At 44.7% G+C, this 25,978-nt stretch overlaps 1 protein-coding gene across 2 annotated transcripts in view; it reads left to right on the forward strand.

Annotated features, from left to right (window-relative positions):
* LOC135203174 (guided entry of tail-anchored proteins factor 1-like) overlaps positions 1–25,978 on the forward strand; it is a 44,365-nt gene that overhangs the window by 12,024 nt on the left and 6,363 nt on the right. For both annotated transcript variants that reach the window (XM_064232873.1, XM_064232874.1), the window contains exons 3-4: positions 1,600–1,765; positions 2,267–2,454. In XM_064232873.1, the coding sequence (XP_064088943.1) occupies positions 1,600–1,765; positions 2,267–2,454 (354 nt within the window). The remainder of the gene's footprint in view (positions 1–1,599; positions 1,766–2,266; positions 2,455–25,978) is intronic.

Here is a 25,978-nt window from a genome sequence, read left to right on the forward strand (position 1 = left end):
CGATGTTGATAAAAATGATGAACCAGTATGATTAACCAGTACAGGCAGTCCCCAGCTATTGGCAGACTTAGTTAAAGGTGATCTGGTTTTATGGCGCCATAATGTGCCAAGTTACGCTTATTGGCGCCTAGAATTATGGGATCATAACATACCTAGCACTTCAGTGGCGTCTTCGATATGGTCTTGGGCTGCTACCTCGGTGGTTGCGAGTTCAATTCTCGGGTATTCCATTGAGGGGTCAGAGATGTGTATTTCTGGTGATAGAAGTTCACTCTCGACGTAGTTTGGAAGTCATGTAAAGCTGTTGTGCCCGTTGCTGAATAACCACTGGTTTCATGCAGTGTGAAAGCACCATACAAACAAACAAACAAAACCATAAAATACCTAACAGATGCACCATTAACCAGTTATCAGCATCATTAACTGGATTAAATCACAGCGTTTCGGTTAATATCGGTTTTCACTTAACAGCACCCTGTCGATAACTGATGACTGCCTGTATTTGCAAGAAGTCTTTCCAGCTTGCCATTTTATCTATAATGTTTAGAAAAAAAAAAACTTCCTGACAGTCTCAGTCTTGCTGTATCCTAACTGTCCTTATACACTTCTGATACTATAAGGCTTATGAAACAAACCCTATACAGTGGCCCCCCCCGTATTCGCATTCTCCGGATTCGCGAACTCACACATTCGCGGATATCTCTCAAGAACGTTTCCCCGCATTATTCGCAGAAAATTCGCACATTCGCGGTGTTTTTCTATGAGAAATATCCACAATATCCTTGATTTTTTTATCAGTTTCATCATAAAATGCACTTTTTGTGATAAAACTATTAATAAAACCAAGTATAACCATTTTTAGTGGTTTTTCCTTGAGTTTTAACTAACAAAATAGGCTGCTTTTAGCATTTTTATAGGGGTTCCAAACATTCGCGGGTTCTAACGATTCACGGGGGCGTCTGGTACTCATCCCCCGCGAATACGGGGGACCACTGTAGTGGGTTAGTGCTGTCAATGCACCACTGTAGGCACACTTGAGGTTCTTTGCAGTGTCCCTTCTGCCTCTACCTGCAACCCCTTTTAAGACCATTACTGTACCTCAGTTTTTAATCTCTTTCCTCCTTCTTACTTTCTTCCCTCTCCTAACAATTGCTTCATAGTGCAACTGCAAGGTTTTCCTCCTGTTACACTTTTCAAACCCTTTTATTTTCAATTTCACTTTCAGCGCTGAATAAACTCAGAGGTCCCAGCGCTAGGTTTTTGGCCTAAACTGTATATTCAATTCTTCAGGGACAAAGGTCTTCAAACTGGTGTTATCTATGCTTATCTTGGCAACCAATGTGCATCACAATTGGTCTCTTGGGACAACATTGTTTTCTTTTAAGAGATGTTCAGTAATACATATTGTAAACCAATTGATTATGATTGACATCTAAGTCAATGTACACACTTTATTAAATTGTCCAACCAGCGCTAAAACTAAAGTATGTTTTGCAAATCATGGTCTGTATGCTGTGGGATACAGAAATATGTTTGTTTTATTTGTTTTATTCCATTTCATTCTGCAAAGTACATAAAGTAAAACTGTTCTGCTTTCAGCTGCTGAAGGTGGTTGGTGGTGAAAGTGTGGCCGAACAGAAAATTAAGCATGAAATTACAAAAATGAGGCAACAACTTCAGACCATCAGCATGGTAGACCAATTTGCTTCGTATGCCAAAGTTCAACGCAAGATTAATTTGCTGAATCAGCATTACAAAGATAAAGGTATGTATTCCAGAGTGTTATATCATTTAGACTTTACCACTTGAAATTATAAGGGGTAGATAGTTTTGTGGAATAGAAACAGTGCAGTGAAACTGATAAAAAATGTATTTTTACTTTGATTCAAATCTGTATCCAAATGGCTGATTGGTTACCTTTGCACTGGTTACATTGCTGCTCATTTGGGGACATTAACCTTTGTGTGGGTTGTGGTGATCAAGTTTTAGGCTTTTCATAGTCTAAGGAATATGTCTGGGCTATTAGCTTCCCTGATGAATCAGAAGAGCTTGGTTTATCTAAGAACATGGCTGGGTTTTATGTTACCTAATGTATGAAAAGGTCTTATTTATAGCATTAAAAGATTAGTTTCTAGCACTTTATTGCTTCTGTATAAAATTTTATTATACTTAAAATTCACTCTTTTGTGGAAGTGCTAATGACAAGTGGCTGCTGCATCATTTCTGCTATTAACGTTAATTGGTGTTTTATACTTTCCCCTAACAGTGATGGAACGCTTTATTGGAGAGCAGAATATTCGCTTACGAATAACTGGAGTTCTCTGGGCAGTCGTCGCACTATTGTGTTTATGGGTAGTTTGGGAGCACCGGTCAAATGCTGTAGTGGCTCTCCCCTATGATTTGGTATGGCCTCTGGGACCTTTGCTAGCATTTCCATCATGCCAGGTTGGAGAGGTATGCTTATAGTTCTTGTTTTGTAGCTTAGGATCTTCTGTAGAAATTATTCAATGATTTTAACAGGCCTTGTTGAAGTAAAGTAACTTTCTGGAGGTGTAGAAACCAAAGTTCAAATACGTATGTGTTATGAAGATTCATCACTGTATTGTATGTTTTGAAGGTCATTATACTTAATTTGATCTCATTACTGATGAAGGGAAAGCATGTACCGTACATATGTTTTAGTATGTGTCACATTCAGGAAAAGGTAATTGGGGAGAATAAAGAAAATTATCTGTACAGGTCATCTTGCTAGCTGAATACAGGCGGTCCCCGGGTTACGACGGGGGTTCCGTTCTTAAGACGCGTCGTAACCCGAAAATCGTCGTAAGCCGGAACGACGTTCTTGAAAACATGTCCACAGGGAAAATTTCACTACTAATTTGCAATTTTTCTTAGGGCTTATCTCTAAAATTATCACTAATTTACTTTTTTCATGTGCAACACTGTGTATTCACAAATTACTGTATATTTTCATTAAAATACAAGAGAGAGAGAGAGAGAGAGAAAAAAAAAAAAACTCCTTACGGTTTCAATAGATTGAAATGAGTCTGTAGGCAACTTTTTCCCCCTCCCATAAACACATATATTTCTCCAGAGAAGAGAGAAAGAGAGGACTGTGCAATTATGTTTGTCTGTCTATCAATTCTTTTGCTGAGAGCGAGAGAGATAAAAGGAAGAAATAGAAACACCAAATGTATGACAAGTATCTTGTGGAGAGAGAGAGAGAGAGAGAGAGACAGACGAGAGAGAGACGAGGAGAGAGAGAGAGAGAGAGAGAGAGAGAGAGAGAGAGAGAGTTGTCCTCACAGTATTTAAAAGAGAGAAATGGAATGATTATTGTATTTAAAATACTCAGATATGAATTTTGTACTTACAGTTAATAAGTATTATTATTGGAAAATATTAATGATAAACTTATTACATACATGTCCATGAAAATGAATTCATCTCAGTAAGAGAGAGAGAGAGAGAGAGAGAGAGAGAAGAGGAGAGAGAGAGAGAGAGAAGAATTACATAAAACATTAATTCGTTGCCCATTGTATGGCATTAAGCTCCGAGTGTCACTCGAGTTGAGTTAGGGAAATTGATACAGAAAAAGACAAAGGGAAGAATTTTCTTTTGAAATTAGTTATCGTATTATTACTACTTCTATTATTATTATTATTCATCATTATTATTTGAAAATATAATAAACACATGCATCTACCATAAAATTCTCTCATCTCAGTAAGAAAGAGGAATTATCCTTACAAGTGAAATGGAAAGGTCATATTAATAAACAATTACCTTAATATAATTCATCTAGCCCTAAATCCCCAAAAACCGCACCAAAATTTACCACATTGGCAACCCTGTTACCTCCTATTCTGTCCGCCAGTTGGCAACACTGTCGTTGACAGATACGAAAACCTTCCCTCAAATCAGTTGTTAACGAGCGCCCGTGTTGTTTACATCACGGCCGCTCTTTATAAATTTCCTTAAAAACCTTTTTGTGCCTTTAAAGCTTTCATTATTTGTTAAATGAAACTTTATATGAATTACCACTCACGCATTACATCACGAAATAGTGGGAATTAACTTTGATTTCTGTTTGTGGTTCTTATCTTAAATTACGAACTTTTGCGCACCCGGAACTACTGACCTGTCCAATTCTACAATGGATTACCAAGAAATTACGATGCTTCCTTCTGCCAGCAACAATCAGGAACTGCCCGGTTTGTGGGACAAGGATGAGTAGCAGGGAGTATGAACCCCATGACATTTGTAGTTCTTGTCGTGGACAGGTTTGTGACTTGACTTCTCGTTGTGACGTATGTAAGCCCTGGTCTGACGAGGATATGACTGCTTATATGAAACGCCAAACAATCTTGCAGCGTAAAAGATCGGTTAAGGAGAAAAAGAAATCGATTGCTAAAACTGTATCTAACGAATTCTTTGACTTGGGCGCTCATGATTCTGGCTCTTCGGTTTCGGTATCGTACGACTCCGATTCCGAATTAATTGATGCTTTGCCCCCTGTACAACCGGTAATTAGTGAAGTTATTTCTGATGTAGATTCGAAGATTTTGGCAATGGAAACTACCTGGAAACAGAATTTTAAGAAATTACAGCTTAGTCTAGATAGAGATATTTCTGCTAAGTTTTAACAATCTGTCAGAGAATTTTCAAGAAGCCTTTACTAGAATGGTCTAACACACTTTTAGATTCATTTTCAGCTCCTCGTCAGGTACCTGTTTCGACAGCACCATGGGTAACGGTGCGACAGATACCCCGGCTTGTGAACCCCGTCGTGGCGAAGGCTAGGGGGGATCCGGTCTGGGCAGGTGCCTAACGAATCTTTACCCGACGTGTCCCTGTTAGTCCCGTAACAGTGCCAAAGGGCGCTTATTTAGGAGAAGGGGGGAGGGATATTAGTGTCAGACCTAAGATAGCTAGTCGTCAGAGGAAGTTTCTAAGTTAGGATCTGACGATGATGATGATGATGACGCGGATTCGTGTGATATTGATGTTTCCTCGAATGGATGTCATGATGTAGAATTCAAGAAACTTTTTGATTTAATTTTGAGTTTTCTTCCTCAGGCGAGGCCTAAAGAGCAGAAGCAGCCTCCGCCTCGTTGTGATTACAGAAGGATTTTTTTCTTGACGGTCCTTCCCGGTCACGGGAATTTTTACGTTTTTCCCTTTGCCCAGAGGTTCGCGAGAGTGAGGACGGACGTTGCCGCTAAACTTTCGAAGGTGATCGGGGAAGGGAAGAGGAAGCTCTCTTCTCTTCTACGACACCGGAGAGGAGTTTACCAGGTGGCGGATGATTCTTCATTCTCTCGACCCCCCAAGCCAAATCCTGATTTTGTCCGACTTTCAAGTCAACCCTTGCCTTCTAAGGCTTCGGTCTCTGTCTCAATTGAAGATTTTATTGCTATGGAGGCTGTTATGAGCTCCTTACAAGAAGCTCAATCCTTCAATATGTGGGTCCTCGGAGGCTTTTAATGTATATCAAGGACTCCGGGTTTGTTCCTCCTGATGCTCCTCTTTTGAGAAATTCTGCTCATCCATTTCAATCGCTTCTGTACATCAGAACGAGCTTGCTGCTTCAATGCAGGCCTTTCTTGTTTCTCTAAGGCGTAACCTGTATTTGTCGCAGTTACCCTTCTCTGTATCGGAGATTCAGAGAACCCGTCTGTTGTCCTCTCTCCTTTTGGCGATTTCCTTTTCGATATTTCTGTGCTTTCTGAGGTTTTGAAGGAACATCAAGGTGATGCCTCTTCCCAAGCTCACTGGGCCTTATCAAGAGCTTTTTCCTCCCATTCCTTCAAGGAGTAAGCGTAAGTTTAGGACCAGATCTGTACCTTCTGCTCCAGCCCAAACCCAACAACCTCCTTCTGGCTCTTTTTTCCAGAGTACATCTCAGGTTGCTGGTGCCTCTTCTTCATCCTCTGGTGCTCACCCTTTGAAACGCGGGAGAGGTTCTTGGCGTGGCTCCAAGGGCAGAGAAAGAGCTCAACCTCCAGGAGGACCTTCTTCTTCTTCTTCTTCTTCTTCTTCCTTGTCTCTGCGTAAGAATTTTCGGAAGTGGAGTCATCACCTCGCCTGGAGACCGCAGTAGGAGCTTGTCTCTCCCGCCATTGGTCAGCTTGGCAGGGGAGAGCGGTGGATGCTTGGGTGGTGGAGGTCCTGAAGGAAGGTTACGAGATCCCTTTTGTTTCCAGACCTCCACTTTCCAATCGTCCTCTCGAGTTCAGCAGTTATTCCCCTCAACTCAATCAGGGGTCAAGCCTTGGAGAAGGAGCTTTCGGCCCTCTTGGAGAAGGATGCCATAGAGCGAGCTCCTCCTTCTCCCGGGTTTTACTCTCGATGTTTGTAGTTCTAAAGGCCTCGGGTGCCTGGCGCCCCATCATAGATCTTTCGGTTTTGAACAAGTTCATTCTAAAGTCCAAGTTCAGGATGGAGACGGTCCAGACTGTTCTTTCATCCGTCAGGAGGGGGACTGGATGATTTCCATCGATCTGCAGGATGCTTATCTGGCAAAATCCCCATCCATCCAAGAAGCAGACCTTACCTTCGGTTTTTCACGGACTCGGGAGTTTTCCAGTTCAAGACCCTTTGTTTCGGCCTCACCACTGCTCCACAGGTCGTTTCGCGGGTGATGGCTCCTGTTTCAGCTATTCTGCATCAGTTAAATGTAAGGATGCTTGCGGTATCTGGACGATTGGCTAGTCCAGGCCGAATCTCTAGAGAAATGTCTCCGGTCGAGGGAGATAGTTCTGTCTCTTTGTGTCGAGTTGGGCATTCGTGTCAACTTCGACAAGTCCAATCTAATCCCTTGCCAGATCATGACTTATCTGGGGATTGTTTTGAATTCCCAGATTTTGAGGGGCTTCTCCCGCTCAGAAACGGATAGACAAGCTTCTGAGTATGATCGAAGAATTTTTGTCCTCCGTAATGCAGCCAGTTTCTCTTTGGAGGTCTCTCCTGGGCCATTTGTCATCCCTCATCCAACTGGTTCCCGGAGGTCGTATCTCAGAATGAGTCCCGTCAAGTCGACACTTCGCCAGTCATGGGATTTCGTGTATCCGAGGACACGATAGTCGCTCTTCTCCACAATGTCGGAAGGATCTCCGTTGGTGGATGCAAGTTCACCGCCTCAAGTCAGGGACATCTCTTCTTTCGGTTCCTCCGGACCTAATGTTTTGGTCAGACGCCTCGATCAAGGTTGGGGCGCACACCTGGGCTCCGAAGCCGCTTCGGGCCTTTGGTTAGAGGAGGAGAGGAGCATGTCAACATAAAGTTGGAGGGAACTGAGGGCAGTGTACCTAGGCCTTCTTTCATTTCAGGAACAACTGTTGGAGTCGGTTGTCGCGATCTTTGTCGACAACACCACAGCAGTCTCGTACTTGAGAAACCAAGGCGGCACACAGTCGGATCTTCTCACTCAAGCAAGCCCGATCAATCCGTGTCCGTTGGGCAGGAAGACAGGGGGATTAACGTTTGGTCCCTCAGTTTATCCTGGGCCATCACAACGTCTTAGCAGACGCCTTGTCGAGACCGAACGAAGTTCAAGGGTCGGAGTGGACACTTTGCCAGGAAGTCTTCGACAGCCTCGGGAAGAAATGGCCTGTCACAGTCGATCTGGTTGCCACCCCACTGAATTTCGGTGCCAGATATTCTTCGCCCCTTACCAGACTCCTCAGAGTGCCGGGACAGACTCTCTTTTGCAGGACTGGGAGGGACTTCAAGCCTATGCTTTTCCTCCGTTCTCTCTGGTGAGGTCAGTCCTCAACAAAGTGAGGGCAACCAAGCGTCTGGATCTCACCTTGATCGCCCCATTCTGGCCACAGAAGGAGTGGTTTTGGTTTCCCGACCTTCTGGAAGCACTGGTGGAACCCCCCATTCGCCTGCCAGAGAGACCAGATCTTCTCAAACAACCCCATTTTCATCGGTTCCATCAGAGGCTCCACATGCTTCATCTTCATGCCTGGAGACTGTCAGGAGGTTCTCCAAGCACGAAGGGTTCTCCTCCAGAGTGGCGCGACAGTTTGGCTCTTGCCAGGCGGCAAGCAACCAGAGTAAATTATCAGGCTAAAATGGTCGGTTTACAGGCGTTGGTGTAAGTCTCAAGGACATTCAATTTCTAGACCTTCCTTACCGAAAGTAGCGGAGTTTGTTTTTAGTTCATTTACATCTGACAGTGGCCCTGTCACCTTCGTGCATTAAGGGTTATAGGTCTATGCTTTCCTATGTTTTAAGGCAAGGCTTCCTGAGATCTCTTCATCTTATGTCATTAGAGATTTACTTCGATCTTTTTCCCTATCTCGACCCAGGCCGCAGTGTTCGCCTCCGACATGGGACGTTAACAAAGTCCTTCAAGCCTTAAGGTTTCCTCCGTTTGAGCCTCTGAATTCTGCCAAATTAGGGACCTCTCTTCTAAGACACTCTTCCTTGTCTCACTGGGCTACAGCCAGAGGGTGGGTGAACTGCAAAGCACTCTCTTTTTCTGGTTGCCAGATCTGGACAAGACATGATTTTGTCATACCTTCCTGAATTTGTCGCAAAGACTGAATCGTCTGATAATCCCCATTCCCAGGTCTTTCGTACTGAAGTCGTGGTCGACTTTGTTGGTAATTTAAATGAGGAATTAGTTTCTTTGCCCTGTTAGGGCGCTCTCATGTTATTTACGCCGCACGAAGGACATTCAGGGTCGTCCCCGTCATCTGTTTGTTTCACCCCGAAATGTCAAGAGACCTATTTCAAAGAATGGTGTATCCTTTTTTCTCAGAGATCTTATCGTAAAACTGGTGGTTCGGCTGCTGGGGAAGACCAGACGCCGAGAGCACACAGTATTAGAGCAGTTGCTACATCAGTAGCTTTTATGAAGAATGTCTCAGTCGCCAAGGTGCTTGAGGCGGCGACTTGGCGTTCTAATTCTGTTTTTTGCCTCTTTTTACTTGAGGGATATTTCTCTAGTTCTAGGCGACCTTCGTTCTTTGGGCCCGTTGGTGATGGCAGGACAGGTCGTCAGACAGGAGAATTAGGTAGTCTTCCTGTTTTTACGTTTGGTTGCTACCTGTATATTATTCATTAATTTTTTTGTTGTATATATTTTTTGTTTTTGTTTTGTATTATAACCCATGGCAGTTTTTGACGTAGTTATAATGGGAATTAGGCAGTTTGGTATTTAGGTGTTTTTGATGACAAGGACTGACTGCTTGGCAACTCATGCTGCTTCCATTTTCAGTGTGAAATGGTTCCAGCCACTGGGTTGTCGGCACTGGCGACTACGCTTCTCCCAGAGTCGATGCTGACCTAGGACTAGCCACTGGTTCGCTTGTCCTGACGACTCCTGCTTCTTCCACTGTCCTGGACAGGGAATTAGTCGATGGATCGTCTGCCTGTCAATATGGTGACTCGCTCACCATCTACTTTTGTCTCACCTGTCTTCTCAGAGTCAGACACTCGTGGAGATCAGGCGACATTTAGTAGCCCTGAGTTTCTTGTTGACGAAGTCGGTTGCGTTGATACACCCCCGATGATCGTGTAACATGAGACCAGGTTGGACTGTCAGGCATTCGTCCTTCGGGACTGAATCGCCTTTTTGCTCCGCGCTCCTTTCTCTTGGCACCAGAAAGCTCGAGTTAGGAGTTGCTCATGAGCCGATTCGTTGCTGGCGACTTCGGGTTGCGTTGATATACCCCAAGGTTTGCTTAGCTTTGAATCGCCCTAGACAGGTCCAGACACTCATCCTTTAGGGAAAGAATAGTGCTTGATAGTCTTCAGGGTGCAGCCTTGCTGTCCGCAATTCGTCAGACTGGTCACCCTGGTCGGTCACCTGACTTTAGTACAGACGGACTGACTATGCACTTACTCCTTGTCCTGTGCTACCGCAGTTGGTGGCATTATGGTAGGAGACTTTGAGTTGTTAGTATCTTGACCTTGGGTTGAGTTTTGACTGCCTATGATATATATTTCTTTGTTGTTTTCTCCTATTCTGTCCGAAGGGGAAATTGTATTCAGATTCCCTCCTCCTTTTCAATGTGGTTAATCGGGCTAGATGAATTATATTAAGGTAATGTTTATTAATATGGAATTTTTATTCTAAAATTAATATTAATAATACTTACCTGTATAATTTATCTAGTCCCACCCAGCCTACCCCACGATCTGCCTATCACAACTGATTTGAGGGAAGGTTTTCGTATCTGTCAACGACAGTGTTGCCAACTGGCGGACAGAATAGGAGGTAACAGGGTTGCCAATGTGGTAAATTTTGGTGCGGTTTTTGGGGATTTAGGGCTAGATAAATTATACAGTAAGTATTATTAATATTAATTTTAGAATAAAAATTCCATTTTCATCTCTTTAAAATACGACCATTATGAATTTTGTAATTAAAGTTTTATTATTATTATTATTATTATATTATTATTATTATTATTATTATTATATTATTATTAAATAACTGAAATTATCAATAAACATTTTACATACTAGTACCATAAAAATTCTTTCATCTCGGTAAAGAGAGAGAGAGGAGAGTGTTATGTGGTTATCTCTCTCTGTTCTCTCAAAAAATACTTATAACGCTTCCAGCGAAAGAGAGGGATTGAGTTACCACAATGACACATTATTATCTTGTGTGGCAAAAGAGAGAGAGAAGAGGAGAGAGAGAGAGAGAGATGAGACCAGAGGAGAGGAGAAAGAGACGAGAGAGAGAGAGAGAGGAGAGTTAACCTTAATTAAAAGTGACATGGATAGATTAGTACGTATTGTATTTCTTTAAAATACTATCACATATGAATTTTGTAATTACAGTTATTATTATTATTATTATTATTATTATTATTATTATTATTATTATTATTATTATTATTATTATTATTATTATTTGAAAGTATTAAAAACAAAAAAAATAGTACAAGTACATAAAAAATCTCGAGTCTCAGTAAATGAGAGAGAGAGAGAGAGAGAGAGAGAGGGGGGGGAAAAATTTCAGGACCACGTCATTGCAACACTGCAGCTCTTCCCCCAACTCTTCCCCCAACTCTTCCCCCTCGGGCTGTCACAGAACTTGATATATCTGACAGTTTTAGTACCTGCATCTGAGGAAAAGGTTACAAAGAAGACTGGGATTTCCTTCATTCTTCCATAATTTTTTAAATATAAGCTAAAATCTTACTAATTCACTATGGTATTTTCTTTATTGAATTGATATTATTGCTGTATAAATTAATATTAATATTTTGAAAATAGTAAATCATTTCTTTATCATACAAAAAAACATACATCTTTGTAGTAGAGAGAGAAGAGAGAGAGAGAGAGAGAGAGAGAGAGAGAGAGAGAGAGAGAGAGAGAGAGAGAGAGAGAGAGAATTATTATTTTTATGGAGTTACTGACAGCTATAATGAAACATTGTAATGTAATATTAAAACAGAAGAAGAATTCTAAAAAATACATATGTATTTGTTGGCTTCATGATCGCAGTCTGATTAATTTTATATTTTTATACATGCGACTTACCAGGCAGATATATACTTAGCTATAGACTCCGTCGTCCCGACAGAATTCAAAACTCGCGGCACACGCTACCGGTAGGTCAGGTGATCTACCATTCCCGCCGCTGGGTGGCGGAATCCCAACCATTCCCGTTTTCTGAGCCAGATTTTCTCTGTCGCTGAGGCCGGCAACAACTGTTGTTTGGTCTCTCCTGATTGGAATTCTGCTCATTTGCCGAGAATTGGTTGGACTCATTTGGTGAAGTACTCTTGTTTATTCTCGGGATTGGCATACGCTTATTTTGGACTGGATTAGGATTTGGATTTGGTTTTTTCTATTAAGATGGCTGAAGCTAAAGTAACACCTAAGTTTAGGGTTTGTGCAAGGGAAGAATGCAGAACTAGGTTGTTTAAAGCAGAGGTAGATCCTCATACGCTTTGTAGTAAATGTAGAGGTTCTGAATGTGCGGTTGATAGAACTTGTGCTGAATGAATGGAAGGGCTTTCGGAGCAAGGATGGAAGGAAGGAATTAGCTTCTTATATTAAGAAAAGAGAGAAGGATAGAGCTAGGAAAGCGTCAGCTAGAAGCTCGAGTAGATCTTGTTCTTTTGAGCCTGAATCAGAAATTAACAAACTAGATGATGTTCTCCCATAACCTTAACCCCTTCTCCCTGTGTTGAATCTAAGGGTTCATTTTCAGAAATGGAAAAAATGAGATCCTCGATCAGGGAGCTTCAGGAGCCAGATTAAAGCCATGGAAACACAAGGTAGGAGTGTCAGTGAATACAGTGACCCCCGTGCAGTGGAGGGGGCGTCTGATCGGCTCCGCATTGCTCCTAGGCCTAGACCGCTTCCAAACTCCCAGGACCAGGGGAGGAGGAATGTCAAAAGCCGCAGGGAGGATGTGGAGCATCCCCAACGATCAGGCGTCCCTTCGGCAGACCCTGAAAGTAACGACCCAGGCTGCCTTGGATAGCCGTAGAAAAGGCATCCTGGAAGAGTGTTTTTCTGCGTCGGACTCCTCCTCGTCCAGGCGTGGATGGAGCTCTGCTTCGAAGTCTCGTCCTCTGAAGAGATCGTGGGTAGCGCCGAAAGGAGACGCTTTTGATTCAAGCCCAGAGCGATTTCCAGAGGATTTTCCTTCGACTAGTAAGAGGGCGAGAAGACCGTCTCCAGCGCCTCAAGATCCGACAAAGCTTTTCTGCTTAATCTACAGGAGCAAATATCCTCCTTGGTAGGCGCTCTACATAAGGATTCGTCTCGAAGGAAAGACTCCTCCCTTCCAGTGAAGAGATCAAAATTGTCTTCTCCTGGTAGGAGAGAAGTTTCTCACTCTAGCAGGCGCTCGTCTCCGGAGAGACATCTCTCGTTCTCCCTTTAAACGATCCTCTCCTATCTATAGGAAGAAAGTTTCCAGCGGTAGCCGCTCGCAGAGCAAGCGGTCAGCTACGTCTCTTAGGAGAAGTCAGGAGTCGGACTCCTCTTCTGAGGATCAGGGATAGGCGTCAAGAGCCTAAGAAGCAGGAGCTTGTGAGAAACAAAAATAGAGTTGACAGAGCCTAGTAGGCGCCAAGAATATTAGCGCTATAGAGCCTTACAGACGCCAGGAGTCTTGTGAGAGGCGTCAAGAGCCTACAAGGAGTCACGACAAGCGCCAGGAGTCAAGCATTTGGCGCAGGAATCAAGCAGGCTTCAGGAGTCGAGCAGGCGTCAGGAGTCGGGTAGGCGCCAGGAGTCTAACAGACGCCAGGAGTCGAGCAGGCGTCAGGAGTCGAGTAGGCGCAGGCGCCTTGTACGAGCTTAGGTCAGAGGTAAGACCCCCCCCCCCCCCCCCTCGCACTTTATGAGTTCTTCGGAGAGTAGAAGCCCTTCACCTGGTTGAGGACAAAAAGGTGGGCCTGAGAGGAAGATCTCGTGCGTTTAAGAACTCTGTTGCGCCTTGTAGTAGCAAGGATTTGTCACACTAACGGACGACGTTCTTCTTCGTTTGACAGAAGTCCCTCGACAACTAAGAACCGCTCTTCTCCGAAAGGATCCCCGGCAGCCGGAGACTTAGAAGAAGTCTCGGATGAAGAATTACCTGTGGATGTAGTAGTCTCTGATTATAAGAGATTGTCCTTGTTGTTGTTGCAGGAGTTCGGAGATAAGCTTCAACCAGCGGATCCGCCCTCTCCAGGATCTTTGCTATCGAGCACGAAGTCTCCAAAGGCATCCTCATTGTAAAGATGCATCCAGCCCTTAGTATGAAAAAAGCGTTCAAAGGATTTGGAGAATGGCTTAAGAATAAAAGAGGGCGGGCAAGACTGTTTTTTCATGCCCTCCTTCAAAGTTGACGGTAAACCTGGAAGATGGTACGATACCCAGGAACCTATGGGCTTAGGACTGCCTTCATCGGCAGACGCAGATTACGCTTCCTTAGTAGATTCTTCAAGGAGGCGCGCTCTACTATCAGCAAAAGCTACTTGGGGGATGTGTGAACTGGACCATCTACTAAAGGGACTCTTTAGGACGCTCGAAGTATTTAATTTTATGGACTGGGCTTTGGGAGTCCCCTTGCGAAGAGAGCCCAAGATCCTGAATTTGTCACGATGGAAGAATTATCGAGTGTGTTATCGTGTCTGGACAGAGCGGTGATGGACGGTTCGGTGGAAGTGGCTGCTCTTTTTGGATCGGGAGTTTTGAAAAAGAGAGCAGTGTATGGGTCTTTCCTGTCCAAGTCAGTATCTCCTCTACAGAGGTCGGCCTTGCTATATTCGCCGCTTTCGAACCACCTTTTCCCACAGGAAAAGGTGAGGGATGTAGCAAAATCATTAGCTGGAAAAGCCACACAGGATTTACTGACACAGTCAGCAAAGAGGTTCAAGCCTGCGGTTCCTTTTCAAAAGAAGGATAAAACACCTCTTCAGCAGCCCTTTCGAGGAGCCTCTTCCTCTCAAGAACCCCTTTTAGAGGTAGAAGACCGGATACCAGAGGAAGACCTTCCAGGAGACCTGCAGGGAAGGCAAAATGAAGAAGAAGTCCTCCAGATAGCGGTAGGCGCCAGACTGTCGAACTTTGCCAGAGTCTGGGCGAAGAGAAGGGGCGGACAGCTGGACCCTCTCGATCCTCGAGAGAGGATACCTCATCCCCTTCAGGGAATATCCTCCCTTAACAAGAACTCCAAGGGAGTTAACAGCGAGATACAACAATCCTGTCAAGAGTCAAGCTCTCCTGCAAGCAGTAGAACTTATGTTGCAGAAAAGGGCAATAGAACGGTTCAAGATCTCCATTCACCAGGTTTCTACAACCGTCTATTCCTGGTACCAAAAGCCTCTGGGCGGGTGGAGGCCGGTTTTGGACGTAAGTGCGCTGAACGTCTTTGTGATCAAGAAGAAGTTCTCGATGGAGACCTCTTCCTCTGTACTTTCTGCTCTTCGTCCAGGGGACTGGATGGTATCCCTGGACCTTCAAGATGCATATTTCCATGTGCCAATTCATCCGGCATCAAGGAAATACCTAAGATTCATGTCACAGGGAAGAGTGTTTCAATTTCGAGCGCTTTGCTTCGGACTTTCGACGGCCCCGCAAGTCTTCACGGGTATCCTAAGGAATGTGGCGCATTGGCTACATTTAGAGGGGATCAGAATCTCGATGTATTTGGACGACTGGGCTAATACGAGCAAAGTCGAAGCAACAGTGTCTGGAGGACCTTTCGGTAACATTAAAGATGACGCAGTCATTGGGACTCCTAGTCAACCTCGGGAAGTCCCAGCTGGATCCCCAGCAGAACATAGTTTATCTGGGGATTCGAATGGATTCTCGGGGTTTTCTAGCGTCTCCGTCAACAGAGAGAATAGAGCGCTGCCTTACAAAGGTGTCAGGATTTCTAGGGAAAGAACATTGTTCCGCGAGGGAGTGGATGAGTTTGCTGGGAACCATTTCCTCGTTGGAGCAGTTCGTTTTCCTAGGGAGACTGCACCTAAGACCCCTTCAGTATTATCTGAAGGAGAACTGGGATCAAAGTTCCCAGGACCTCGAAGAGTCATTCAGGATAACGGACAAGGTCAAACAAGATCTTCGGTGGTGGTTAGACCCGAAGAAACTCGGTCAAGGAATATCCTTGCACATAAAGAGCCCTCTCGAGCGTTGTTTGCAGACGCATCGGACGTAGGGTGGGGAGCAACGTTGGATTCACAAGAAGTGTCGGGAACCTGGGAAGGAGCTCAGGTGTCCTGGCACATAAACAAAAAGGAACTGAAAGCCATTCACCTAGCTCTCTTGCACTTTCAAGAACAGATATTAGATCAATCATTCAGGTCAATTCAGACAACACGACAGCCCTAGCATATATCAGGAAGCAAGGGGGAACTCATTCATTCTCCCTTTACGAGACAGCGAGGGAGTTGTTGCTTTGGGCGCAAGAGAAGCAGATCTCTCTTCTAACGAGATTTATTCAGGGAGAGAGAAATGTTCGAGCGGATCTGCTAAGCAGAAGAGACCAAGTGCTCCCCATCCGAATGGACTCTCCACCCTCAAGTGTGCGATCAGTTATGGGGGTTTTATGGGGAAGGCCGAACGTAGAACTTGTTCGCAACCAACTGGAACAAGAGGTTTGAGAATTATTGCTCCCCCATCGCCGGATCCAAGAGCAATAGCGATAGACGGTCTCCTCATGGATTGGAAGGGAATAGACGGGTACGCTTTTCCCCCCTTCAAACTGGTAGGGGAAGTAATAAGAAAGTTTGCCTCCTCAGAGGGAACGAAATTAACTTTGATCGCTCCTTTTGGCCAGCCCTAGATTGGGTGACAGAGTTGCTGGAGTGGATAGTGGATCTTCCCAGATCGCTCCCACTAAGGAGCGATCTTCTCAAACAACCCCACTTCGACAGGTATCACAAAAAACCTCCCCGCTCTAAGTCTGACTGCCTTCAGACTATCGAAGGACTCGTTAGAGCGAGGGGGTTTTCTCGCGAAGCTTCAAAAGCAATCGCAAGAGCCAGGAGACCATCCACATTACGGGTGTACCAGTCGAAGTGGGAAGTGTTTAGAAGATGGTGCAGGACGCATGAGCTATCCTCTTCCAGTACCTCTATAACCGACATTGCAAATTTTCTTCTTTACCTTAGAAGAAAGTGTGGCCTAGCGGTATCTACGATCAAGGGGTATAGAAGTATGCTGGCCTCGGTGTTTAGGCATAGGGGTCTGGAGGTGTCGGACAATAAGGATCTACATGACCTTATTAGGTCTTTCGAGACCTCAAAAAGTCAGAATAATAAAAATCCCAGTTGGAACTTGGATATAGTGCTGCATTATTTGATGTCTGAAAGATTCGTACCTTCCAATAATTCTTCTTTTAGGGATTTGACGAGGAAATCTCTATTCCTGTTCGCCTTAGCCACGGCAAAAAGGGTGAGTGAACTTCAAGCGTTAGAGGGCAGAGTGGGGTTTAAGAAGGAGGCTGCAATTTGCTCTTTTAAGCCTCTCTTCTTAGCCAAGAACGAAAACCCATCAAAACCGTGGCCTAGAAGCTTCGAAGTGAAGGCACTCTCTTCTCTTATGGGGGAAGAAAAGGAGAAGACCCTTTGTCCAGTAAGAGCGCTAAAATTTTATTTACAAAGAAAGTCTCTTTTGGGAGGTACGCAGGAAAGTCTTTGGTGTTCGGTCAAGGATCCTACAAGAATACACAATATCAAAAAACGCCCTTACGTTTTTCATTAAAGACGTTATTAAGGAAGCGCATCTTAAATGTGGTGAAGAACAATTTAAACTCCTCAGGGTAAAAGCACACGAAGTGAGGGCATAGCAACCTCAATGGCATTTTCATAAAACGTGGTCCCTTCAAAATCTAATGAATCCACGTATTGGAAGTGTAACTCAGTGTCGCCTATCACTATCTAAAGGATGTAGAGTTACTTATGAGAAGTGCTTTTCACTGGGAGCATATGTGTCCGCGGATTTAGTGCTGGGAGGAGGAGCTGAGGTTAATCCTAATTAGTTAGGTTATGTAATTTTAACATTATGGTGTTCGGTTTTTTAGGTTGACTGAAAAGAGGGTATAGGAAGAACCCTTTTCAGTTCTTAGATTTAACATGGTTAGGAAGGTCAGGTGGTCGGGATTAACTTTTGGTCTCCTCGTTGTGCATTAGTAAAGCCTAAAGCTCTGTCATGTAAGAGGGCTAGCCCCCTCATTGAAAAGAGACAAGGTCAGGATCTGCCATGTAAGCGGGTAAGCCCCATTGGTACGATCCATGCAGGTTCTGTCGCGTAAGCGGGCTAGCCCCATTGACATGATCCAGAAGGGCTGTTCGGTCATAGGTGGTTTACCTCACTGAAGCTCTTGAGGCAGGCAGACTAAATGACAGTAATCATGAAGTCTTCAGCCCAAACAGGTAAGAACCAAGGATTGATATCCTACAACAATTGTTGTTTCCCGTTATTAGAATTTTGTTTATATATATAGCTGTCTCTCGCCCTCCACCAAGGGTGTCAATCAGCTAAGTATATATCTGCCTGGTAAGTCGCATGTATAAAAATGATATTGTTAAGATACAATAAAGTTTTATACATACTTACCTGGCAGATATATACGATTAAGGGCCCACCCAGCCTCCCCTCAGGAGACAGGTGTAAGAGAAAATAAAACTGGCTCAGAAAAACGGGAATGGTTGGGATTCCGCCACCCAGCGGCGGGAATGGTAGATCACCTGACCTACCGGTAGCGTGTGCCGCGAGTTTTGAATTCTGTCGGGACGACGGAGTCTATAGCTAAGTATATATCTGCCAGGTAAGTATGTATAAAACTTTATTGTATCTTAACAATATCATTTTATGAAATGTATTTAGTCATGAAAATAAACATCAAAATACACTAATTAGTGATTATTTTCATCAGAAAATACAGAGAGAGAGAGAGAGAGAGAGAGAGAGAGAGAGAAACTGTGCTAAACTATAAAGGATTCTTATCATAGTTTGTGTTTTTTAAAAGCGTTGTAAACTCGGAGCGTCGGAAGCGTCAGCGTCGTAACCTCGGAACAAGCGTCGTAACCCAGGGCGGATTTTTCAATTAATATTTAAGAAAAAGCGTCGTAACCTCGGAACGTCGTAAGCCGGACCCGTTGCTTTTTCAGCCCTTTATCTATCTTTGATAAGATATGCCACCTCTCCCCTTCTCTCTCTGTTGCAAAAATAATTCTTTAGATATGTTGAAGCAGTGCTTAGTAATGTTTTCATAACCTTCAAAGTCTGTGTTTTAGTCTACTATTTAGAGGAAGAGTAAGGTATAGGATTTTCTAGGACATTTCAATGTTGACAGGCATTCGAATGTTTACATAAATTGCAAGCCTTGTTTTTATCCACCCCTGAATGATAAGTTGCACTTTGAAGACTCTTGTACCTTTAGAAATATATACAGTAGACTCCTTGTATTGGCAGGCGGTGTGTACCAGACCCTCCACGAATACGTAGTTAAAATCTGCAAAATCTCAGAACCCCACTAAAATGCTTGTAACTGCCTGTCTTGAAAGTTCAAATACCAAATGTATACCTTAAATAACATCCTACATCAAATTTACCTCAAATTATTGTCTTATTAGTGTACGAATCTTTGAGACTAGATTATTAACTTCTCCAAAGTCATCTTAAACATTAGTACCCTGTAAGATATATACACGTGCTTACTTCTAACTCTTCTAGCCAAAACAGAGAGAGAAAGGAGAGAGAGTTACCACTATGATATATGTATCTTGTGGAGCAAGAGAGAGACAGAGGAGAGTAACTGTTGTCCTTACTTAAAAGTGAAATGGAAAGGTTATTTTATCTTTGACATATGAATTTTATCATTATAGTTTATTATTTTTATTATTATTATTATTATTATTATTATTATTATTATTATTAGTTGAAAATATTAATAAATAAACATAGTACATACATGTACCATAAAAGTTCTCTCATCTCGGTAGAGAGAGAGAGAGAGAGAGAGAGAGAGAGAGAGAGAGAGAGAGAATTATTTTTATTTAATATAATTTAATCTTATTAAACTCAATACAGTATTAATCAATATTAATATTTGAAAACTAGTAAATCATTTTTGAGTCTATTTAGTCATGCAAATAACATTAAAATACACTAATTAGTGAATATTTATCGACGAAAAAACCTGTGAATGAGCGAGTCCCCCGCGAATAATTTTGAGATGGGCTCCACAGAAAAATCTGTGAATAGGTAGTCCACGAACCTTGAGAACGTGAATATGGGGATTGAGTCTATAACCTGATTAAACACTTTTATTTTAGTTTTGATTTATTTATATTTTTATGCACAATTATTATTATCTGCTAAAAAAATCATAGCACCATCTGTCAGTGTGATGTCACAGCAGTGTTCTTAAAAAACTAGCCAAGAAAGTAACATGCTTATCATGAACAAAATACTACCATTTCAACTGATGGTATTTGCTCATCATGTATTGACATGGTTAGGTTCAGAATTTTTGGCTAGTCTAAGAGTATGTTTGAGATTTTAGATTACCAGAAAAAACTTTGTCTGTTGTGATGTGATTTAATTTTAATAACATTTTACTGTCTACAATATTATAAAAATATATTTAACTTTTAGCACGTCTCTAATAGTAATCACTACATTTCTCTAATGTTTTGCCTTATATTGTAAAGCTTAATTTGTTCATGAAACTTACCTGTCAGATATATATATAGCTGTATTTTCCGAAGTCCGACAGAAATTAAAAAACTTATGACACACGTAGTGGGAGTGAGGTGGTTAGTACCCATTCCCGCCGCTGGGAGGCGGGTATCAGGAACCATTCCCATTTTCTATTCATAATTTTTCTGTTGCCGGTGTTGTAAACACAGTTTTCAGCACCTCCGTCTTGAATTTAGGAAACTTGGCTACTATAAGTACCCCTTTTTGATTTTTTGGTATCTTGACTTTTGGATCGGTGGCTAGGCACACGTTAATTGTGGATTTGTTTGATTTTGGCTTGATTTCTCTTTAAATAAGATGTCTGGTTCTAGTTCGGCTAGCGCCAGGTTTTGTACCAAGAGTGATTGTCGAGGGAGGCTACTGAAAGCATCAGTAGCCCCTCGTACTTTGTGTAAGAGTTGCAGAGAGCATGATTGTATGTATGAAAGTCGCTGCAAGGAATGTGAGTGTCTTTCTGATTCTGGATGGAGAGCGTATGAGTCCTATCTGCGTAAGCTTGAACGGGATAGGTTAAGGAGGTCTTCCTCCAGGAGCGTTTCAGGTAAACGTCAGGAAGTTCATGTTTCTCCTACTAACCCTCCTTTAATCACTACTCCTAACCCTGTAGTGTTGCCTTCGGGCCCTGAAACAGTGTCTGTGGAGGGTAATACCCTTACACTTATCTTAGAGTCGATTCGTAATTTAGAATCTAAAGTGCTCGCCTTAGAAGGGAAAAGTGAAGGTGCAAAGTGCAGTGACAGTGCTTCTTCGTTTGTGGAGGGTGCGTCAGATCGGCCCCATTTCGCCTCTAGGCCTAGACCGCTGCCGGACTCCCAGGTTTCAGGGAGAGGGCATGTCGAAAGCCGCAGGAGGGTTACGGGGAACGCCCACCGATCTGACGTGCCTTCGGCAGTATCTGTTGACGCTACCCAGACTGCCAAGGAGCGTGCGCGTGCACGTCTCCTGAAAGAGTGTTTCTCTTCTTCAGAGGCTTCCTCCCCGCACAAGGGGTGGAGCTCTCAGTCTGTTTCACGCCCGCTGAAAAGGAGCGTTGGTGATCGTGACGCTTCACGTCCAGTTTTTTCTCTCGAGCGGCGATCTTCGCCTGAGAGTATGTTCGCAGCCTTCCCGCCACAGAAGAAACGTAAGGAGTCATCGGATGATGACTTTGTTGAGCGCCCCAGTCGCTCCCGAGCGCGTGCAACGGCAGTTTCTGGGAGAAGGAAGAAGGCGTCCCCTCGCCCCTCGCCTTCTCACAGGATCAGCCCGTCACCTGACAAGGAATCTTCTCCTACTGAGAAGATCCTGCGCTCTTTGCAGCAACAACTTGCTGATGCTCTTTCTAAGAGAGGGACGCAACCACGTCCCAGGAGAAAGGATGACCGTCTTCCTGTGAAGAGATCTAGAAGGTCTCCCTCTCCCTCTCCTCGCTCGTCTTTCTCTCCACTTTCTTCGCCTGCTAGAGTTCGTGCGACTCCCCAGCGGCTCTCTAGAGGACGTGAAGAGGAATTTACTCGCTCTGCGCATGAAGCGGTATTACCCGTATGTAAAACTGCGTGCGAGAGCTTGATATTTGCGTGGACGCTTCGGTGCAAGTTCAGGATCTTGACGCTCGGTCGGAAGCCAAGCGAGCGCCAGTGGCATCTAAGAGTGCACCGGCGGAAGCAGAGCGTGCGCGAGATGTTAAGCGCGCTTTAGTGAACGTCATTCGCACGCCAGTGGACGCCAAGCGTGCGCCAGCGGATGCCAGCAGCGCGCGAGTGGACGCCAATCCTGCGCTAGTAGCAGCCAGGCGTGCGCCAGTGGACGCCAGGTGTGCGCCAGCGGACGCTCGGGTGGACGAGGATGTGGATTTTCGTTGTCGCCCACCTGTTTTTGATGAGACTTTGCAAGTTACTTCGGGTCTTAGAGAGACGACCGGAGTTTCTATTAAGGAGTCAGCTTTGCCTTCCACTTCACAGCAACGCTCCTCTTGGAAACTTAGACCAGATAGCCTTAGTTCAGCCTTACTTCCTCCAACTTCACCTGTGTCGGAAGCAGAGGTTAGCGACGCTTCGGTTGAAGTTGATGATGAGAAACCTTTGGCAGCAGTCTCTTCTGACTACCAGGTATTGACTCGCCTTCTTCAATCGGAGTTTGGAGATACGTTTCGTCCGGAAGCTCCTCGCTCTCCTCCTTCGCAACTTTCTTCTTCCAAGATCAACAAGGTCTCGGCATTTGTCAGAATGAAGAAGTCCCTTTCAACTAAGAGGGCTCTTCGTAAGGTCCATGACTGGATGGAGAAAAGGAAGTCTCAGGGAAAGACTTCTTTTGCCCTGCCACCTTCGAGAATTAGTGGGAAAGCTGGCATTTGGTATGAGACGGGAGAGAAGAGTAGGTATTAGACTTCCCTCGTCAGCTCAAGGAGACTTCGCAAGCATTGTGGATGCCTCGAGGAGGTCTCACCTGTCCTCTTCGAAAGTTTCCTGGTCTACTACGGAAATGGACCACCACCTTAAAGGCCTCTTTCGGACGTTAGAGGTCTTTAACTTTCTAGATTGGTGTCTGGGAGTTCTGGATGCCAAGTCTAGGAGTTCCGACTCGATTAGTCTGGGGGAGCTGTCCAGCGTAATGTCGTGTATGGACAAGGCCGTCAGAGATGGTTCGGAGGAGCTTACAGCTCACTTTTGCACAGGGCTCTTGAAGAAGAGATCCCTGTTTTGCAATTTTACAGCTAAATCTGTCTCTCCGTCACAAAAGGCAGATTTGCTCTTCGCTCCTTTTTCGGATCATCTCTTCCCCCAGGCTATGGTAAAAGACATTGCTACCAGCCTACAGGAGAAGGCCATGCAAGATCTCCTCGCACAATCTTCAAGGAGACCTGCGGTTCCTTCGTCCTCGGGAGTTTCGATTCTCAATTAATCGAAGCCCTTTCGAGGTAGTTCTTCCTCGAGACCAGCCCCTCGAGGAAGAGGCACTTCCAGAGGCAGAGCCACTGCGCTTGCCAAGAACAAGAAGTGAAACAGAAGTCCTTCAGTCACCGGTTGGAGCCAGGCTTCAGCTTTTTGCGCAAGCCTGGGAAGAGAGAGGTGCGGACAAATGGTCCTTGGACATCTTAAAGAAGGGTTACCGGATCCCGTTCCTGAAACCACCCCCGCTGTCTACGACACCCAGGGACATGTCACCTTCTTATCGGGGAGAAAAGCAACAAGTGCTTTACGATCTGCTAGATCAGATGATCATGAAACACGCCGTAGAACAGGTCTCCGACCTGAATTCCCCCGGATTTTACAACAGACTGTTCCTGGTGCCAAAGCAGTCGGGGGAATGGCGACCGGTACTCGATGTCAGCAACCTGAACCTCTTTGTCATCAAGCAGAGGTTCAAGATGGAGACACCTCAGTCAGTGATGGGAGCCTTAAGACCGGGGGATTGGATGGCTTCACTAGATCTCCAGGACGCGTATTTCCACGTCCCCATCCACCCCCAGTCCAGGAAATACCTGCGGTGTGTCCTGAAAGGAAAAGTGTTTCAATTCAGGGCTCTCTGCTTCGGACTCAGCACTGCTCCGATGGTATTCACCCTACTGATGAAGAACATTGCGAGGTGGCTTCATCTTTCCAAAGTCAGGATCTCTCTCTACCTGGACGACTGGCTCGTACGAGCCTCCTCGAAAGACCGGTGTCTGGAGGACCTTCACACGACCTTGTCGTTAACGAAGTCCCTGGGGCTTCTGGTGAACCTCGAGAAGTCACATCTGACCCCTTCTCAGTCTTTAGTCTATCTGGGGATTCAGATGGACTCAGTGGCTTTTCGGGCTTTTCCGTCCCAGGGGCGACAACTAGATTGCCTAAGCAAAGTGTTAACCTTTCTGGGGAAAGAATCATGCTCGGTGAGGGAATGGATGAGTCTGCTGGGGACCATTTCCTCACTGGAGAAGTTTGTTTCCCTAGGGAGGTTGCACCTCAGACCTCTTCAATTCTTCCTGTCGGACAATTGGAAGCACCAAAACAATTTGGAATCGATTCTGGTGTTATCAGAAGAGGTAAAGGAACATCTAAGATGGTGGACCGACCCTTTGAAGCTCGCAGAGGGTCTTTCCCTCAAGCTTCAGAGCCCCGACCTAGTGTTGTTTTCCGACGCGTCTTCCGTGGGGTGGGGAGCAACACTGGGGGGGTAGGAAGTGTCAGGCACCTGGAGAGGGGAACAGGTGTCCTGGCACATAAACCTCAAGGAGCTGGCAGCAGTTCATCTGGCGCTCCAGTTCTTTCAGAACGAAGTCTCCGGCAATGTGGTGCAGATCAACTCGGACAACACCACAGGCCTGGCATACCTCAAAAAACAGGGAGGAACCCACTCTCGATCCCTGTTCTTCCTTGCAAAAGAGATCCTGTTATGGGCGAAGGCACACGACATCTCTATCCTGACGAGATTCATATCAGGAGTAGAAAACGTCCGTGCAGATCTGCTCAGTCGACAAGGTCAACTTCTGCCGACGGAGTGGACCCTTCATCAGGAAGTATGCCAGAGGTTGTGGAAGTTATGGGGATGTCCTCTCGTAGACATCTTCACAACTTCCAGGACAACGAGACTCCCGCTGTACTGCTCACCAGTTCTAGACCCAGGAGCAGTAGCAGTAGACGCCCTTCTTTGGGTCTGGACGGGACTAGACGTATATGCCTTTCCCCCGTTCAAGATCCTAGGGGAAGTAATAAGGAAATTCGCGGCATCAGAGGGAACGAGGATGACTCTCATCGCCCCCTTCTGGCCAGCGACCGACTGGTTCACAGAGGTCATGTCTTTTCTAGTAGACTTTCCAAGGACTCTGCCTCCAAGGATAGATCTACTCAAACAGCCCCACTTCGAGAGGTATCACAAAAACCTCCCCGCTCTGAGTCTGACTGCGTTCAGACTATCCAGAAGTTGGCCAGAGCGAGGGGTTTTTCAAGACCTGTGGCGAAAGCGATCGCAACGGCAAGGAGACCTTCTTCTATTGCCGTATACCAATCCAAGTGGGCTGTTTTTCGGAGCTGGTGCAGGAAGAAAGGCATTTCCTCCACCTCTACCTCTGTGAGCCAGATCGCAGACTTCCTTCTCTACTTGAGGAATGAAGTTCGCTTAGCGGTGCCTACGATAAAAGGCTACAGAAGTGTGCTTTCTGTAGTCTTTAGGCATAGAGGGCTGGACTTAGCCAATAACAGAGACCTTCATGATCTTCTGAAGTCTTTCGAGACTTCGAAGGTATCTCAACCAAGAGTTCCTTCTTGGAACTTAGACATTGTTCTAAAGGTTTTGATGTCCAGTGATTTTGAACCGCTCAACTTAGCTTCGCTTAGAAACCTTACAAGGAAGGAAGACACTCAACTGCTCTGGCGACGGCGAAGAGAGTTAGTGAGATCCAGGCAATAAGCAAGCATGTTGGGTTTAAGAACTCTGATGCTGTTTGTTCTTTAAGCCCTATGTTCTTAGCAAAGAACGAAAACCCTTCCAACCCTTGGCCCAAGATATTTGAAATCAAGGGTTTGACAGAGATCGTGGGTAGTGAGCCAGAGAGAGTCCTGTGCCCTGTCAGGGCTCTCAAATTCTATTTAGACAGAACGAAGGACTGTAGAGGACCTTCGGGCAACTTGTGGTGCTCTGTTAAGAAGCCTGATCTTCCCATGTCAAAGAACGCGCTTTCTTTCTTCTTGAGAGACACCATTAAGGAAGCTCATTCCACATGTAGTGATAGTGACATGAAGCTTTTAAAAGTGAATGCCCACGAGGTGAGGGCTATTTCGACCTCGATAGCCTTTCACAGAAATATGGCACTCAGTGACATTTTGAGTGCCAC

This window comes from Macrobrachium nipponense, chromosome 33 (assembly GCF_015104395.2).
Source record: "Macrobrachium nipponense isolate FS-2020 chromosome 33, ASM1510439v2, whole genome shotgun sequence".
In the NCBI taxonomy this organism is placed as follows: Eukaryota; Metazoa; Arthropoda; class Malacostraca; order Decapoda; family Palaemonidae; genus Macrobrachium; species Macrobrachium nipponense.